The sequence below is a fragment of the Onychomys torridus genome, chromosome 8 (assembly GCF_903995425.1).
Source record: "Onychomys torridus chromosome 8, mOncTor1.1, whole genome shotgun sequence".
Taxonomy (NCBI): domain Eukaryota; kingdom Metazoa; phylum Chordata; class Mammalia; order Rodentia; family Cricetidae; genus Onychomys; species Onychomys torridus.
Window position 1 is genome coordinate 87919646 of NC_050450.1, and position 14613 is coordinate 87934258.

General features: G+C 41.4%; 1 protein-coding gene and 2 pseudogenes across 1 annotated transcript; 2 read left to right on the forward strand and 1 right to left on the reverse strand.

Annotated features, from left to right (window-relative positions):
• The first annotated feature begins 269 nt into the window (after positions 1-269).
• LOC118588761 (keratin-associated protein 9-1-like) lies at positions 270-812 on the forward strand. The gene is given in 1 exon segment (XM_036195307.1): positions 270-812. A coding segment is annotated over 1 exon segment (543 nt).
• A 6353-nt stretch (positions 813-7165) lies between these two features.
• Positions 7166-13138, forward strand: LOC118588762 (annotated as a pseudogene).
• LOC118589569 lies at positions 10353-10739 on the reverse strand (annotated as a pseudogene).
• Positions 13139-14613: the final 1475 nt, after the last annotated feature.

Genomic DNA, 14613 nt, shown 5'->3' on the forward strand with positions numbered 1-14613 from the left:
CAATAGCCTTCCCTTTACTGAAAGTGTTCCTAGAAGTTATTCTGGAATAAGAATCAGATCAAACTTTCCAATGATGCATAGCATTGAAAAACACTTCCTTATGAACCATAAACTGAATATGGAAAATGATGTACACAGCATCAAGGAAAAGTCCTGCTGATTGGTCCAAACCTAAGAGGCCTGACATATAAAAGGTCCAGAATGCAAGAACTCACCATATTGTGGAAAACTCACCTGTGAACAGGAACCCTCCAACCACAATTCACACCATGACCAACTCCTGCTGCTCCTCTTGCTGCCAGCCCACCTGTTGTGAAACCACCTGCTGCAGGACAACCTTCTGTAAGCCAACCTGTGAGACCAGCTACTGCTGCCAGCCCTGCTGCCAGCCCTGCTGCCAACCCAGCTGCCAGCCCAGCTGCTGCAAGACCATCTGATGCAGAACCACCTGCTGTAAGCCATCCTGTGTGGACAGCTGCTGCCAGCCATGCTGCCAGCCCAGCTGCTGCAAGACCATCTGCTGCAGAACCACCTGCTGTAAGCCAACATGTGTGACCACCTGCTGCCAGCCCTGCTGCTGCAAGACCACCTGCTGTAAGCCAACATGTGTCACCACCTGCTGCCAGCCCTGCTGCTGTGAAACCACCTGCTGTAAGACCACCTGCTGTAAGCCAACCTGTGTGACTGCCTGCTGCCAGCCATGCTGCCAGCCCAGCTGTTGTGAACCCAGCTGCTGCCAGCCCTGCTATTGTGAGCCCAGCTGCTGCCAGCCTAGCTGCTGCCCAACCTGCTATGAAACTACCTGCTACTAGAGGATCTGCTGTAAACCTACTTAGGTGACCAGCAGGTGCTTCCCGCCCTGCAGCTGTGAGTCCATCTACTGCCACACTAGCTGATGGACAACTTTCCAACAGAACAATACCCAAGGAATTGTACTTCTGTCACACCAATCTTGCCATGTGGATATAAGCTCACATCTGATTTTAAGGCTATCACCACTTTGGAAGCCTGTCAGTCACCTTGATGGAATGCAAGTCCACTCACTCCCTGTCTCTCTCCTTTTCTCTCTGCTTCTCTTCTGACCTCAGATCTTGATCCTTCCCTCTGAACAGCTGAAAAAGATGTATTAATTAAAATTATCAAGAATGTATGGAAACTTAATAAATTCTGGACTATTATTCATTCCATATTGTCTGTCATTATTACACTTTGATAAATCACTTGGTAGTAGCTCCACATGCACAAAAGCCTTTTTATTGTGCAATATATTAAGATCTCTCTATATCTAGCTAGCACACACACACATGCACACACACACACACACACACACAGTTGTTAAAAATCCTTCCCTGCTGGAGACATAAACAGCATCTACTCCTCCTAAGGAACCACCAAAGAAGGATTACACCAAAGTTGACTCTGAGGAGCCCACGATTTTTTGATCTTTATACAGAGAAAGGTAGGGGATGCTGGAGGAGTGTGGGTTTGCCTGGCTAAAATGGCTACACTGGAATGTCTTTACTTTGCAGGGATGAGGACTTACCAGTGGCTACCTGGACTGATCCCAAACTGTAGCCAGAGTTTTCCTGCCCAGTCCACACTCAGGACAAATCTCTCTCACCTGCCAGTCCCACAGCCACTCAGACTCAATTTAGTAAACACACAGAGACTTATATTGCTCACAAACTATATGGTTATGGCAGGCTTCTTGCTAACTGTTCTTATATCTTAAATTAACTCATTTCTATTAATCTATAAGTTGTCACGTGACGTGTGGCTGACTGGTATCATGTCATGGCAGTGGCTGGCAGCAACTCTCTGACTCAGCCTTCCACTTTCCAGAATTCTCTTCTCTGCTTGTCCCGCCTATATTTCCTGCCTGGCTACTAGCCAATCAGCATTTTATTTACACACAGTGATATCCACAGCACCACATGTAGACTTCTCTGCCACCCTCCAAAGACCACCTATAATTAGAGCAGAGGCACCTACAACTGGTGTAGAGTTAGCTGAATACTCATATGAGGGACTCATGGACACACACACTCCCACTTCTCTGTGAGGGATGTATACAGTAACAAAGCCAAACTGGGACGATCTTTTACAAAGGGCCATTGATGAATGCTCCATGATGGTGGTTGCTTGGCTCAGAGGACAGTATTGTAACACACACACACACACACACACACACACACACACACACAGTCACAAGAGGAGACAGAGACAGAGAGAACCCAATGCCATCCATCAGATCTCTGGGACAACTGGAAGTTAACAACCAATGGTTACCAGCTCCCTATGGCCTTTACCCCATTCCCTGGAAAGAATCGTCCTGCTTTTTCTTTTTCCTTAACATTATGGAATGAATGTGGTACACTTCCTTCCCTTTTTAGTTCAAAGAAGAGTTTGAAAAACATAAAATTTGATTGATTTCAGCAGTGACTTTGTTCTGTCTTTTCTTTGGGAAAGGATCATGATTTATAGTATCAGTCTCCGTGTTCATTAATGGTCTGTTCAGGCTTTATTTTAGTTAGGTCATATGTATTTAGAAATGAATCCAATTTATCAAAGTTTTCCTGCTTTGGGGAAAATGATTTTGGCAGTATCTCCTAATGATCTGAATTTCACTGGGGTCTATTGTGACATCTCCATTTCTTTTCTGATTTTATTTATTTTGATATTCTCATTCTTTTTTTTTAATTAATTGGGCCATAGGTTTATCAAACTTGTTTAGGCTTTTAAAGAACCAGCTCACTTTTGGCTGATGCTATATATTGTTCTTTTAGTCTCTGTCTCATTTTCTGGTTTTATTTCATGCTATCTACTAAGTTATAGATTAGCTGCTTACTGTTATTCTTGTGTGTTCGGGTGCATCATTAGGTTGTTTATTTGTGACTTCGCTTGGGTTTTGCATGTGGGAACACTTAGAGCTGTAAACTTTTTTGAATGCCTTAACTGTTCCCTAGAGGAGCTGATATCCTGTCTTTTGATTCTCATTTGTATCTAAGGAATTTTAATTTCTTCCCTATTTCTTCAATGACCCACATATTCCCTCAAAAGGATCCTCTTCAGCCTCTAAGAATTCACACAGTTTCTGCACACACTCTTACTATTGGTTACTCTATGGTAGTCTGATAGAATACAAGGAGTGGTGTCCTTTTTTGTACTTGTTAAGACTTGCTTTGTGGCCTAGGATGTGTTAATTTTGGGAAAGATTCCATGTGCTGCTGAAAAGAATGAGTCTTCCTATGTGTGCGGCAGAATATTCTGTGTATGTCTATTAAGTCCAGTTGACATATGGTAGAATATAATCCTAAAGTTTCTTTACTGAGGTTCACTTTCATAATCTATGATATTTAGGTTCAATATGAGAGTGAGCGCTAAACTCTCCCAATTGCTACCTTGGGGTACATTTTCTGTAGAGCCTGGACTGAGACAAGGGTCCCCACTATCTCTACTCTTTTTCTGTATTGTGATTAGTCTCAGTCAGAGCAAGGAGACCAGAGACAGCCATGAAAGGAACTACAACACGACAGGAGGAGCAAAACTGTGTCTGCTCACAGGTTCATGATTCTGTAAATTGAAAGGCTTCATGGACTCTGCCAGAAAACTTTTATGTTTAGCAAGCACTTTTAATTTGCAAAACACAAAACCAACACATGAAACTCAGTAGCTTACATAGCAATAATGAACCCACTGTGGTGGAGATTAAGAAAATCATTCCCTTCATGATAGCTCCTCACACACAAAGTTCTTATGCATGAACTTCACCAGGATGTGAAAGACCAGTGCAATAAAAACTTTAACATGTTGGGGGAAAAAATGATAGGCGATATCAAAGGATGCAAAAACCTCCCACAAAGAAAACACTTTAGCACATGGGCACAGGCAGTAAGATCCTCAACAGCTCTTCAAGAGATCAGAAAATAACAGCAAGAGATGACAGATGGAATGCATCAAATTAAATGGCTTCAATGAAAATAAGGAAACAATGAACATAGTAAAAGACAACCAACAGAATAGAAACACAGAAGGAAACCCATTTCCACCTGTTCATTTGGGGGATTCATATCCAGAAAATACAAATGATTTTAGAAATTAACAACACAATTCAAAGTAAACCAATCCACAAATTGGGCCAAAGGTCCTAATGGCTGAGAAAAAGTACAAATGGCCAGCAAATTCATGAAAAGAGTATGAAATAGTCATTAGGGAAATGCAAATCAAAACCACCTTTGAAATTCCACCTCACCCCCATCAGGAAGGCTGCCATCAAGGAAACAAACAATAAATGCTTAGGTTATAGGGAGAAAAAAGAATTCTTTTCAGTGTTGATGAGAATGTAAGTTGGCATAATACCTATGGAAATCAGTTTGGAGTTTCCTCAAAACGCTAAAAATAAAATTGCCACATGATCCAGCTGCATTACTCCTCTGCACACATCTAAAGAAACCAAAGATGGTATACAATGGACAAATGTCTGCCACCATAGCCATAAGCAACTATTCCTTTAGTCTGTTTGTAGGTCAGCCCAAGTGCCCATCCATGGATTTAATGATCAAGTACAATGTGTAATATATAAGTTATTGAAATCATTCAGTCTTAAAGAATGTGATTGCTTGATTTGCACACAAAGGGGTTAGAAATAGAGTTGCTGTATTAGGGGAAATAAATGAGACTAAGAATGGTAAGTATTGCATTTGTAAATTAAAAGAAGATGATGACATGAACATAATAGGGGAGAAAAATAGACCTGGGTGAGCAGTAGTGCATGTAACAGAGGGCGTTGAGTGTGATCAGAGTGTGCTCTGCACAGATAGGAAGATATTGCAATCAAGTATATCATTTGGTAAAATTAATATATGGTAACCAAAATTCAGTTTTCTACCTTTCAGAAGCAGTAGATGTGAGGATTGTAATTAGAACACATATAATAACATTAAGATTAAACAATTTTAATCATATTTAATATAAGAATAATCTAGTCAACTATAGGCCAGACATTTGTCACATTGACCCATTTAGAAGAATTGACTTTTTTATAAATGTGATCAGAGGGTGTGGAGGGCTCTGTAACCTGAAATTGTTATCTCTCTCTCTCTCTCTCTCTCTGTCTCTCTCTCTGTCTCTCTCTCTCTATCTATCTGCTTTAAATAGCAATAGATCATTACATTACAGTGTTATGTAGTACTCAAATTTTATTGCTATGTGAGAAAGAAGTATGGCTAAAAGTACAAAGGAATCACCATTTAGAAAGAATTGTATAATCAATTATCCACAGTTACATACCCAACAGAAATGTTCATATCTACTTGACAAAGTGCCATATGAACCTTTTATCACATCTTTAAATTTAATTTAAACTAGCTGCTGGTTTCTAGAAAGAAAACCCACACAGAGATTGTGTCAATTCATTCATGGAGAGAACATGGGCCAATGAGAAGAAGAGAGATTACATCATTTACACTGATGCTTTTCACAATACTAAGCTGAATGAAGAAGCCAATTGTGATTTTTATTTTCCAAGGTGCAATGAAGTCAAACATGGCATCATTGGATGAAAAGAAATGTTGACACAGAGCAATCATCTTGCCTTGAAAGAAAAATGAGAAAATGTCATCCGAAAATGAATGAATTTTTATATCTTACCTGACTAATAACAACACAGACATGTTCTTTTTGTGATACTCTTTCCATCATAACATTATTTATTCCCTTTCAAAAGGTATAGTAGACCTTACAAATGTTTTAAATAAATTTAAGTATATTCGCATCGTTAGGGATCATTTCAACCTATCTCAAATCCATCACTTCCCATCACTGCACACAGAGTAAAGCAATAGAGGAAGAAAACAAAGAAGGGATCACAAAACGAATTGCTAAGACAGAGGGACAGAGAGGCAGACAGAAGGAAAAATACAGAAAGACAGGGAAAGAGCACTAACCTGAGAGCACTGAATCTGCTACCTATCCGCAGCTACCTGTTTGCTGAGGTTTGCCTCGGGTGAATTGTTCTATGGCAGAAATCCCAACGTGATCCTCCTGGTGAGCACCTCAGCAAAGGAGAAGTCAGGACCAATAGACACACACACACACACACACACACACACACACACACACACACACACAGACACACACGGGGGAGAGAGAGAGAGAGAGAGAGAGAGAGAGAGAGAGAGAGAGAGAGAGAGAGAGATTTTCTCACTCTAATGTACTTCCACCTCCACATCTGTCCTCTAGTCTACACTGATATGGAACATGTTATGCCAGATATCTTCACACCAAGGGCCTTTGAGACAGACTGGTGGAGGAGCTGCTAAAGAAACATTTGTCTGGGCCAATCTGAAATGAGGATTTTGTGTGTAAAAGGACAGAGACCCAACCATTCCATCACTGTGAACGTAGTACCATCATGCTGATACTTTAAAAGCTAAAGACTGTTGGGGCATATTCTTTTCCACTGTAGGAAGATGTTTCACTGCAGTTGGCTTAACAATGATCTGAATGGCCAATAGCTTGGCAGGAAGAGATTAGGCAGGACTTCTGGGGACATGATGTCTTGGGGAAGAAGAAAGACAAAGGTGCCAGCTGGACTCAGAGGAAGCAGAATATGCAGAGGAGAGCTAAGAGCCATGAGCCAGGTGATAGAATGAGGATTAATAGAAATGGGTGAATCTGAGCTATAAGGGCTAGTCAGAAACAAGCATGAGATAAGGTCAAGCTTTCATAATTAATAATAAGTTACTTTGTCATTTTTTGTTAGCTGGAGACCATAAGAAAAATCAGCATACAAAGGACAAACAAAATGTAGACAAACAGATACTCTGACTCTCCCAAGACTTCAAGGGCCACCACATGACCAGATGATGATCAAGGATACAGTGAGAACTGTAGTGCAATAGCCTTCCCTTTACTGAAAGTGTTCCTAGAAGTTATTCTGGAATAAGAATCAGATCAAACTTTCCAATGATGCATAGCATTGAAAAACACTTCCTTATGAACCATAAACTGAATATGGAAAATGATGTACACAGCATCAAGGAAAAGTCCTGCTGATTGGTCCAAACCTAAGAGGCCTGACATATAAAAGGTCCAGAATGCAAGAACTCACCATATTGTGGAAAACTCACCTGTGAACAGGAACCCTCCAACCACAATTCACACCATGACCAACTCCTGCTGCTCCTCTTGCTGCCAGCCCACCTGTTGTGAAACCACCTGCTGCAGGACAACCTTCTGTAAGCCAACCTGTGAGACCAGCTACTGCTGCCAGCCCTGCTGCCAGCCCTGCTGCCAACCCAGCTGCCAGCCCAGCTGCTGCAAGACCATCTGATGCAGAACCACCTGCTGTAAGCCATCCTGTGTGGACAGCTGCTGCCAGCCATGCTGCCAGCCCAGCTGCTGCAAGACCATCTGCTGCAGAACCACCTGCTGTAAGCCAACATGTGTGACCACCTGCTGCCAGCCCTGCTGCTGCAAGACCACCTGCTGTAAGCCAACATGTGTCACCACCTGCTGCCAGCCCTGCTGCTGTGAAACCACCTGCTGTAAGACCACCTGCTGTAAGCCAACCTGTGTGACTGCCTGCTGCCAGCCATGCTGCCAGCCCAGCTGTTGTGAACCCAGCTGCTGCCAGCCCTGCTATTGTGAGCCCAGCTGCTGCCAGCCTAGCTGCTGCCCAACCTGCTATGAAACTACCTGCTACTAGAGGATCTGCTGTAAACCTACTTAGGTGACCAGCAGGTGCTTCCCGCCCTGCAGCTGTGAGTCCATCTACTGCCACACTAGCTGATGGACAACTTTCCAACAGAACAATACCCAAGGAATTGTACTTCTGTCACACCAATCTTGCCATGTGGATATAAGCTCACATCTGATTTTAAGGCTATCACCACTTTGGAAGCCTGTCAGTCACCTTGATGGAATGCAAATCCACTCACTCCCTGTCTCTCTCCTTTTCTCTCTGCTTCTCTTCTGACCTCAGATCTTGATCCTTCCCTCTGAACAGCTGAAAAAGATGTATTAATTAAAATTATCAAGAATGTATGGAAACTTAATAAATTCTGGACTATTATTCATTCCATATTGTCTGTCATTATTACACTTTGATAAATCACTTGGTAGTAGCTCCACATGCACAAAAGCCTTTTTATTGTGCAATATATTAAGATCTCTCTATATCTAGCTAGCACACACACACATGCACACACACACACACACACACACAGTTGTTAAAAATCCTTCCCTGCTGGAGACATAAACAGCATCTACTCCTCCTAAGGAACCACCAAAGAAGGATTACACCAAAGTTGACTCTGAGGAGCCCACGATTTTTTGATCTTTATACAGAGAAAGGTAGGGGATGCTGGAGGAGTGTGGGTTTGCCTGGCTAAAATGGCTACACTGGAATGTCTTTACTTTGCAGGGATGAGGACTTACCAGTGGCTACCTGGACTGATCCCAAACTGTAGCCAGAGTTTTCCTGCCCAGTCCACACTCAGGACAAATCTCTCTCACCTGCCAGTCCCACAGCCACTCAGACTCAATTTAGTAAACACACAGAGACTTATATTGCTCACAAACTATATGGTTATGGCAGGCTTCTTGCTAACTGTTCTTATATCTTAAATTAACTCATTTCTATTAATCTATAAGTTGTCACGTGACGTGTGGCTGACTGGTATCATGTCATGGCAGTGGCTGGCAGCAACTCTCTGACTCAGCCTTCCACTTTCCAGAATTCTCTTCTCTGCTTGTCCCGCCTATATTTCCTGCCTGGCTACTAGCCAATCAGCATTTTATTTACACACAGTGATATCCACAGCACCACATGTAGACTTCTCTGCCACCCTCCAAAGACCACCTATAATTAGAGCAGAGGCACCTACAACTGGTGTAGAGTTAGCTGAATACTCATATGAGGGACTCATGGACACACACACTCCCACTTCTCTGTGAGGGATGTATACAGTAACAAAGCCAAACTGGGACGATCTTTTACAAAGGGCCATTGATGAATGCTCCATGATGGTGGTTGCTTGGCTCAGAAGACAGTATTGTAACACACACACACACACACACACACACACACACACACACACACACAGTCACAAGAGGAGACAGAGACAGAGAGAACCCAATGCCATCCATCAGATCTCTGGGACAACTGGAAGTTAACAACCAATGGTTACCAGCTCCCTATGGCCTTTACCCCATTCCCTGGAAAGAATCGTCCTGCTTTTTCTTTTTCCTTAACATTATGGAATGAATGTGGTACACTTCCTTCCCTTTTTAGTTCAAAGAAGAGTTTGAAAAACAACCCAAAGCTGGATTCCACCAAAGTTGACTCTGAGGAGCCAATGAGTGGATTGCGTTTCCTTTCAAAGCACAATTGAGGGACTGCTTACAGGAGTGTGGGTGTGACTCCCTGAAAAGGCTGCACTTTACTTAGTAGGAATGAGGGCTTTCCCATAGCTGCATAGATCGAGTCCCATCCATAGTTGTCTATGTCCCCTTCCCAAGACCACCCTCAGTTAGAGTAGAGTGTACAACTGGTGGTAGGCACTAGCTGGGTACTTATGAGAGGGACTCCTGGACCCCTCACGCACACACTTCTCTGTGAGGGATTTAAACAGTAACCAAGCCCAGCTGGGAAGATCTTTTACCAAGGGCCACTGCTGGGCTCCAAGATGGCTGTTCTTTGGCTCAGAGAACAGTACTGTAACACACACACACACACACTGAACATAATGCTCATCATATCTCTGGAACAATTGGAACTTAACAGCCACTGATTATCAGCCACCGTGGCCTTTTCCCCATGCCCTGGAAAGAACCATCCTGCTCTTTTCTTCCCTGACTTCATGGAATGAATGTGGTACTATTTTTTCACTTTTTAGTTTACAGAATAATTGGAAACATTGTTGTCAGATTTATAAAATTTGATTGAATTAAGCAGTGATTATGTTCTAGAGAGTTTTTGTCAGAATATCTTTAATTGCTGCATCAATCTCATTGTTCATTATGGGTCTGCTCTGGCTTTATTTTAGTTAGGTCATATGTATTTAGAAATTTTTCACTTTATTGAAGTTTTCCAGCTTTGGGGAAAATAATATTTGCAGGATCTTCAAATGATCTGAATTTCACTGGGATCCACTGTAACTTCTCCATCTCTTCTCTGATTTTATTCATTTTGACATTCTCATTCTTTCCTTTTGATTAATTGGGCCATAGGTTTATCTATCTAGTTAAGCTTTTAAAGAATCAGTTCTTTATTGGCTGATTCTAAATATTTTTGTTTGTTTGTTGTTGTTGTTTTTTTAGTTCTCCACCTTTATTTGACACTCAGCAGCTTAGTTCTCATCCACATTGACTGTCTATAGATTTTTGAATATGGTAACAGGTATGTAAGTTACCAATGTGTAGAGCTTGTTTGAGGAGTCCTCATCCTTGTTACGTTTTCTGGACAAACGTACACGGATACGCTATGGAACATTCCTTATTCCTTTGGCCCAGGCAGCTTTATTGAGCCTGGTATCATTGCACACATCTGGAGTCACCATCTCTTTCATGGCAAATTTCCAGATTTCTTTGAGTGCCCTAGGGGCAAGCTTCCTGATGCCCACTCCATGGATGCGCTTGTGAATGTTGATGGTGTATTCTCGGGTCACCACCTTGTTGATGGCAGAACAGTCCTTCTTCTTCTTGCCACCCTTCTTTGCTGGAGCCATTCTGCCAGGCCCAAGATGGATCTAAATATTGTTTTTTTAGACTCTGTTTCATTAATTTCTGCCCTACTTTTTTTTATTATTTCTCACCATCTAATAAGTTTTTGATTAGTTGCTTATTGTTTTTCTAGAGTGTTCAGCTGCATCATTGGGTTGTTTGTTTGATATTTCTCTGGGGTTTTGTGTGTGGAAACACTTATAGCTATAACTTTATTGAATTCTTAAACTGTTCCCCAGAGGAGCTATTATTCTACCCATTGATTCTATTTGTACCTTAGAAATTTTAATTTCTTCCCTATTTCTTCAATGACCCACTTGTTTCCTCAAAAGCAACCTCTTCAGTCTCTAAGAATTCATGTAGTTTCTGCACACACTCTTACTCTTGATTTCCACATTTACTCCACTTCAGCCTTGTAGGGTACAAGGAATTGTGTCCTTTTTTCTACTTGTTAAGACTTGCTTTGTGGCCTAGGATGTGATAAATTTGGGGAAAGATTCCATGTGCTGCTGAAAAGAATGAGTATTCCCTATGTGTGTGGTAGAATATTCTGTATATATCTCTTAAGTCCAGTTGACATATGGTAGAATTTAACCCTAAAATTTCTTTGCTGAGGTTCACTTCCATAATCTATGATTTAGGGTAAAATATGAGAGTGGAGCACTAAACTCTCCCAATTGCTATTTTGGGGGAACATTTTCTCTAAAGCATGGACTGAGAAGAGGGTCCCCACTATCTCCACACTTGTTCTGTTTTGTGATTAGTCTCAGTCAGAGCAACAAGACAAGAGATTGATATAAAAGGAACAACAGCTTGAGGGATGGAAGCAGAATTATGTCTGTTCATGGGTCACGTAATTCTATAATTAAAAAGCTTTATGGACTCTGCCAGAAAACTTTTATGTTTAGCCAGCACTTTTAATTTGCAAGATACAAACATCAGTAGCTCACAAGGCAATGATGAACCCACTGTGAAGGGAGTTAGGAAAATCATTCCCTTCACCAGAACTCCCCGCACACAGGGATGTGAAAGACCAATGCAACGAAAACTACCCTGCTGAAAACAAAATGACAGGAGGTAGCAAATGATGAAAAACCTTCCACATTTCCGGTTGGCAAGTAAATAGTTTGAAAGTGACCCTAATGTTAAAAATTATTTGTAGACTAAACCCTATTCCCGTAAAAATTCCAGTTTTTTAACATTCTTCACCAAACCCAAAAAAGGTTAAATAATTTATGTGAAACACAAAAGCCTACACATATTCAGAGCAATCCTACACAGAACAAAACACTATTAGAGGTTTCAAAATGCATGGCCTCAAAGTATGTTACAGAAAAATGGTGGTACAAATGGTCTGTATAGGAATAAACATAGACAGGTAGACCAATGGTGAAGGATATAGTACTGAGAAATCAATGCACAAATACACAACCACCAGACATCATCTTCCCAAATGCATTTGACACATCTGGGACACAGGGGTAGAGCTGGTACCAACATAGATGCCTGACTTATCTGGAGATATATTTTTCTGGATGAATAGACAAGGAGGTGGGCATTCAGCTCATTGATTTGTGCATAAAGCCATCTCATCCCTATCCATAGCTACTTCCTATTTGAAGTCCAAACAAAGAAAGAAAGCCATAGGAAGCAAAACTCTCCCAACCCTCTCTTCCCCAAGGAACAAAAAACATGAAGTCAAGAACAGTGATGAAGCTGATGGTGTGACTCCTTCCTTTTATCTGAAAAAGTTCCCAGGAGTTATTCCCAAATAAGAAACAAATTGTCCTTTAAAAAAAAATTCCTATTTATCTAACAGCTTCTTCCTTGATACACAAACTTTAAATGTGGAAAATAATGTAAAGAACAAGGAAAACTGTGATTGGACCAAACCTAGGTGAACTGATGTATAAAAGACGCAACTAAAATGAAGCGATGGTATTCTAGAAAACTCACCTGTAAACAGAACACCACCCTCCACACTTGAAACCATGACCAGCTTCTGCTGCTCCCCTTGCTGCCACACAGACGCTGTGAAACCACTTGCTGTAGCCACCCTGTGTGACCAGCTGCTGCCAGCACAGCTGCTGTGGGTCCAGCTGCTATGGCCAAATTCACACCATCTGCAGCTTCTCTCAGCCCTGCTGCCAACCAACTTGCTGTGAAACTACATGTTACAAGACCACTTGCTGCAAACCAACAGATGAGACCAGCTGCTGCCAGTTGTCCCTGCCTCCCCAGGTACTGCATCACATCCTGCTGCCTGCCCTGCTGTCAACCAATGTGCTATGAAAGACCACTTGCTGTAAGACCACTTGTTCTAAACCAACTTGTTGTGTCCAGCTGCTGCAGTGAACCCTGCTGCCAGCCCAGCTGCTGTGTGTCCAGCTGCTGTCAGCCCTGCGGCTGTTGATCAATTTCCCCAAGAGACAAATATCCACACATCTTACTGTAAACTCTCTTCTTATTTGTGCTAAAAGCCATTAGGCTAACCCCCAAAATTCTGTTAATTATCAAATTCTTGTTCAAACATTAATTTCCTTGAGTGAATACACAGTTCTTACTTTCACTCTCTTCCTGGTATGCAGATCTCATGCCATCTCGTGTGAAAGTCTCGCTTCAGCTTAAATTCTGTGCCGAGGTCTTAATCTCTTCCTCTAAGTAATTTAGGAGAGTGTGCTCATTAAAAATCTCATACTTTCCTGCATCTTTATAATCATGCTTCCTTCTACAGCACACTCCACACCCTTGCACTATTTTCTTCTTCCTGGTCACTTTGAGCTATCTCCTAAAAACATGTACAGCCTTCACAAATTCTTAATAAATTATGCACCATATTTTATTCCATATTGTACAGTGTGTTTCACTGTATCACACACAGAGCTCACAATGCTGCTAAGTAGATCTCTTGGAGTTATTCACCTTGCAAATTTGAAATTAAATATTCACTGGTTATCGACTCACTGTTAGAAATCCCTTCTATGAAGCCAATATCACTCTAACGCCCAAATCAAGTAAAGACACAACAACAACAAAAAAGAAATCATCATATCCCTGATGAACATAGACTCAAAAATACTCAATAAAATACTTGCAAGCAGAGTACAGACATACATCAAAAGAGATTATCCACCATGACCAAATGGCTTTATCTGTGAGATTCGGGGACAATTCAACACACACACAAGTCATTAAGTGTAATAAACCACATGAGTGAACTTAGAAACATAAACCACAGAATTATCTCAAAAGACATTGAAAAACACCTTTGGCAAAATCCAACATGCCTTCATAATAAAAGTCCTCGAGAAAGTAGTAGAGAGAACACACCTCAACATAGAAACTTGTACAGCCATTATGGACATTGGTATAAAGGTTTTCTAAAAATTAAAGTAAGAACTTCCACATGACCCACCTATAACATCATAGGCATATGCCCAAAGGACTCTATGCTCTACCCAGACATATCTTTGCTTTTCTTTTTAAGATTGCTCGAGAAGCATCCATAAATTTTCCACTAGCTGCTATACCCTTTTCCATCCCATCACTGTGTAAAGATTCTCAGTTCTCCATGTCCTTGTCAATACCTGTGTCTCTAGTTGCTTTCTGATAATAGGTGGATATAGTATTCCAATGTTACAGTTGCTGAATAACATTCCAATGATATACCACCAGTCTGGGCAGAATGCGCCATGTGCCTAGTAAACCTGACAACAGAGGGAAGAAGTCCTTCCCCTGTCTTGGGCTCAGTTTGTGCTCAGCTCTCCTGAAAACGCCTTTTCACAAGTTGGCAGTGCTTCTAACTATGTCAAATTCCTCTTGTCAAAATGAACCTAAATTCCCTTGATTCTTTTTCTTTTGGTCCTAGGGCACCTCAGTGCACAGTCA